The following is a 4,473-nucleotide window of genomic DNA, read 5'->3' as shown; positions in this document are numbered from 1 at the left end:
GGTATGTGTTTTATTTCATTTTTATATTTCCGTTACCTAATTCCTACTCCAGGAAAATATATGTATTATTATTTAGTAAGTACATAGATTGATAAATGCATTCCTGCAATAAAGTTTTTTTTAAACATAAATTAAAATATAGGAAAAAATAATTTCAGTAGAACGCCGATTATCCGAATCAATTGGAATCGGGGCGCGGCCAGGTGAATTCGGATACTTGAAAATTCAGATTAAGTGTGGGTCTGGACTCTGGACTAATAGAAAAACGAAGTGTCGCGCATAGAATAAGCTTTATTAAGCGAGATAATGAGCTTTTACTAAATCAGGCACACTTCTCGAACGACCTGAAATGTTTTTATCGACATCATTTTGCTTTTGAATATTCTGTAAAATATTAGTTGTATCGTAACTTACAACAGATGATTTTTTTTCTTTTGAAATATTACCGAAAAGCCGATACAAGAGAAAACATAGAGCTCGAGAAGTGTGCCTAATTTAGTAAAAGCTCATTATCACACTGTTTGTATGCGTTTCCTGAGAACATTTACTATGGTAATGTTTATTTTTTTTTACACCATATGAAAGTAGAGATTTCAATGAACAAAAGGCTCCCAAAGTTTTTGAAAAAAGCTGATATTTTGATGGGTGACTTTTCGATTGAAAATTAGGTTGTTTTTTTTGGTGTTAATTCAAAATAAGGTGAAAAAAATGAATAAATTACAGTGTATTTGGGACATAATAAAGTAAGTTTTCACCAAATTTCGTAGAAAAAAAATTTTTTGAAGTAGATAAAAATAAAAGACCAAAAACTTGGTTTTTTGAATTTTTCACCTAAATTTTGAGGTTATGTGAAAAAATTGTGAATACAAAAGTTGTAGAACTTTTAATGACCTACAACTTTGCCATTGAACTTTCTTCCGTAGGACTTGTAGTTTTGTCGGAAATCGAGAGAAACCATTTTTTTCTCTTAAAAGCTCCCCCCTCCCACTTCCCGAACTCGGATTGACCGTAATTTATTTTTCCTTTTATTTTCATCATATTCCCCTCCTTTTCTAATGGGTTTCATCCGACTGCGATTTTATTTTGTTTCAAAAATTATCTACTCTAGTCTATAATGGTTGAAGTGTTGGTTTAAATTAATGGTTTATACCACAGGTTTATACTTTATATACTATCTTTGTCTCACTAAGGTATACGTGAATACGTACGTTAAGTACATACTATGTTTGACAGTGTGTAGCTCTCGGTAGAGAGTAGTATATTCTTTGGTGTGTAGAATGAGGTAGAATGTTTATTATGTAGATAACGCGGAACTATGTGTAGCTAACTATATAACATTGCTAGTTTGTTTTCGCTTGGTTCGCATAGACCGCTTTTACGTCATATATATAGGTATTACAAGCTTTCCGTATTCTAAGATAATAAGTAGGAAAAAATAAACGCTTTTGAGTTTTTGCGAACAGACAGACGGACAGACGCGGCGGAGAACTTTTGTTTTTGGGTATAGGCATTAGGCACGTATATAGGTATAAGGTAATATGTATAACAGTGATAGCGAAGTTACCCCCTGAAACAGTTAGGTAGGTATACTTTTTCAGAACTATAATTCACGAAATTAAGAAAAAAGGTAACTAGGTATTTATTGACATTTCATAACAAACTGCTTTTCTTTTTTCCGCTTTCGATTCGAAAACTCAAACAATGTACTTAATGCTGGTCGCTATATTAAACTGAAGTCAACACTCACCCGTTTTATTATTATATTTCTTGACTTTTATGAAATAATAGATAACTTGCACTCCACATTCGACAAAGCCACGAATGAAAATGTGAAGTAGACCAAAGTAGACCGCTAGGTACCTATCACAAGAACAAGCCATCTTCTATTCTTCTATACACACACATCGATAATGTTATACAAGCTTAATAATTTTTCAGTTATTTAAAATAATTAAATAAAGATTATGGTGATGGAACCAGTATAAAATATTCAAAGTTTTAAATATAGAGTTACCCAAAATGGCGGTATAAAATAAAATTGAATTATATTTGAACATGATTCGTTATTCAGAGGAACAGACCAGTGGGCAGTGACCACAGATTAGTAATTAGTTACTCCGGGACAGAGTAAGTAGAGTTAGGTATCGCCACGAAAGAAGGCTCGTAGACGCGGCGCTATCGGCACCTAAAATAATATTGACAATATTATTTAATTCAAACTTAAAATGAGAGCTGGGTTAATTTATTTAAAATAATATATGAAAACAGTTATACCTATTGAAAGTTTCAATTATTTTGCACCTCTATTCCAGTCTTAGATCATTAAGTATTCCAGTTGATATAAATGATAGTGAGTGAAATGGTATTTTGGGCGTAAAACTTACGGATCGCGTCCAAAATGAGAAAATGCACTCAAAAACACAAATAATCGATGTAGCTCATAAAGCTGCTGCACTGAAATGGAACGAAAGTTGTGGGCGAAAATTACCACTTTGTGGGGGATCAGGAAAAAGGCTGCGTGGCAGGCCCAGAATAAGATGGCGGGACGAGCTTGACTCTCATAAGCCAGATTGGAGCAAAATAATTGCTCAAAATAGGGAAAGATGGATTGAGGGAAGAGAGGCCTTTGCCCAGCAGTGGGACAATCATGGCTCATAATAATAATAATATAACATGCTTCATGTCACACTTCATGTTTATTTCACACTATTATTATATTTACACAATTTTCATCTGTTATTACTATGTAATAATTTGAAAATTTTATATTATGCAATTAAAAAAAACTGTTTTATATTTCAATAGTTTTAAAAAGTAAGATTTTATTTTATAAAATATTTTGTATAGAATATATCAGAATTTTAACGACTGGTAACACCAAATTTCGGCATTTTTATTTCGATGTCATGTCATGTCAATCAAAATTTTGGAAGTGAAGTCGTCGACATTTCAGAAAAGTTACAAAGTTTTTGATGAGTTAAACTAACTTTTAAAAGTTGATAAAAATGTGTTAAATTAATTTTAAACAATAAGTATCGTGATTAGAATGTGTGAAAAAAGTTTTTAATAAGTTGTGGTGTGTACTAAGTTGTATAACTGTTTATTATTTTGTGTAGGTGGCTATCTATGTGGATCAGTTTGTTCTAATGTGAAAGTGTATTTTCGCATAAAATTTAGATCCCATTGTTCAAAACTTTCCGGGTGACTGTTAAGAAAATGTGCCAGTGCCTTGCGTAAGACGTCGTCAGGACTCGTAATGCATTGTGCGTGGTAAAACTTTTTAAAACTTCTCGAAACAAATCAAGTAAGTGTAACCGAATATTTTCACGTTTTGTAAATAAACATTATCACAAATTGTGTTTGTGTAACTTTTGTGTTAGCATTGACATAATAATGAGTGTGTAATATTTATATATTGCTTAATTATAACAACTATAATATGTTTCGATTGTGTCATACGTTAAGTACTAGTACAATGAAACATTTATTTTTACAGAAAAATTACTTGACTTTGAGATACCTAACTTTCTTTATTATTAAATAATATTTATTTACATTAGTAATCCTAGAAATATACATCAGTTCCTATAGAGTATAGGACAAACTATCATAATTTGGGATCAGAATCAGCAAAACAATAAGATTAATTAAATAATTAAAATATATTAAATTTTATTGTGATACTTATAATAAGCATAGTAGCATCAAAAAATAGTAATTTTTATTTTAATCTCTCACGTGTCCTACTATAAAATACAGATTTAGTTACGCGCAAATAACGTGCGTAGGACGTGCGAAGGTTTAATCACTTAAGTTTAACTTCATTCTTCTTACCTTGATATGTGTTTTTTTGTTGAGGATTATGAATGAAAGGTGGTTGTAATCAAATAATTCTTGAGTATAAAGTTAATGAGCTAGTTTAAATGGAATTACTTTCCTTAAAAATACAGGAAATACAGCTTCTTCTTGTTTAGTTCCCGATCTCATAGGATTTTCGGGATAAAACCTATGCTATTTTTGGATTCAGTGGTTTATACAGGAAGAAGAGACAGACAGACATTTTCACATTTATAATTCGTAAAAGTAAGGACATCACAAACACAAGGAAGTAACATCTAGTTTAATTAATTAATGTAATTATTTTCAGATAGAAAAATGAATGTGCCATCGCAAGATAATGTCCGCCTGCTGTCATCTGGTAAGGAGCTTAATTTATTATTAGAATTTACGCAGATAGAACTAGAAGAAAGTTTTCTTAGTCACAGTATTAAATTTTATCAATGTTAAATATGCAGTAGTAAAAAAGTCCCATTATCCCTATCAGTTTTTCTGCATCATTGTTTTACATATTTTAAGATAATACTTTAACACGTCTTGCTAACCATTCTTTTCAAATTATGAAAATGGCAAGTTTTCTTTATATTTATTAATTAAACTGATTATTTTTGTAATTATTTTAAATAGACTTTTTAA

At 30.8% G+C, this 4,473-nt stretch overlaps 1 protein-coding gene across 2 annotated transcripts in view; it reads left to right on the top strand.

The window, feature by feature from the left end:
* Window positions 1–2,939: 2,939 nt before the first annotated feature.
* The window catches only part of LOC123703153 (rho guanine nucleotide exchange factor 28), a 64,785-nt gene continuing 63,251 nt past the window's right edge, over window positions 2,940–4,473 (top strand). For both annotated transcript variants that reach the window (XM_045651058.1, XM_045651056.1), the window contains exons 1-2: window positions 2,940–3,304; window positions 4,148–4,198. In XM_045651058.1, coding sequence (XP_045507014.1) covers window positions 4,156–4,198 — 43 coding nt within the window. In that variant the 5' untranslated portion in view covers window positions 2,940–3,304; window positions 4,148–4,155. The remainder of the gene's footprint in view (window positions 3,305–4,147; window positions 4,199–4,473) is intronic.

Source organism: Colias croceus, chromosome 25 (assembly GCF_905220415.1).
Source record: "Colias croceus chromosome 25, ilColCroc2.1".
In the NCBI taxonomy this organism is placed as follows: Eukaryota; Metazoa; Arthropoda; class Insecta; order Lepidoptera; family Pieridae; genus Colias; species Colias croceus.
The sequence above is the reverse complement of the archived record's forward strand: the minus strand, read 5'-3'. Positions and strand labels throughout refer to the sequence as shown.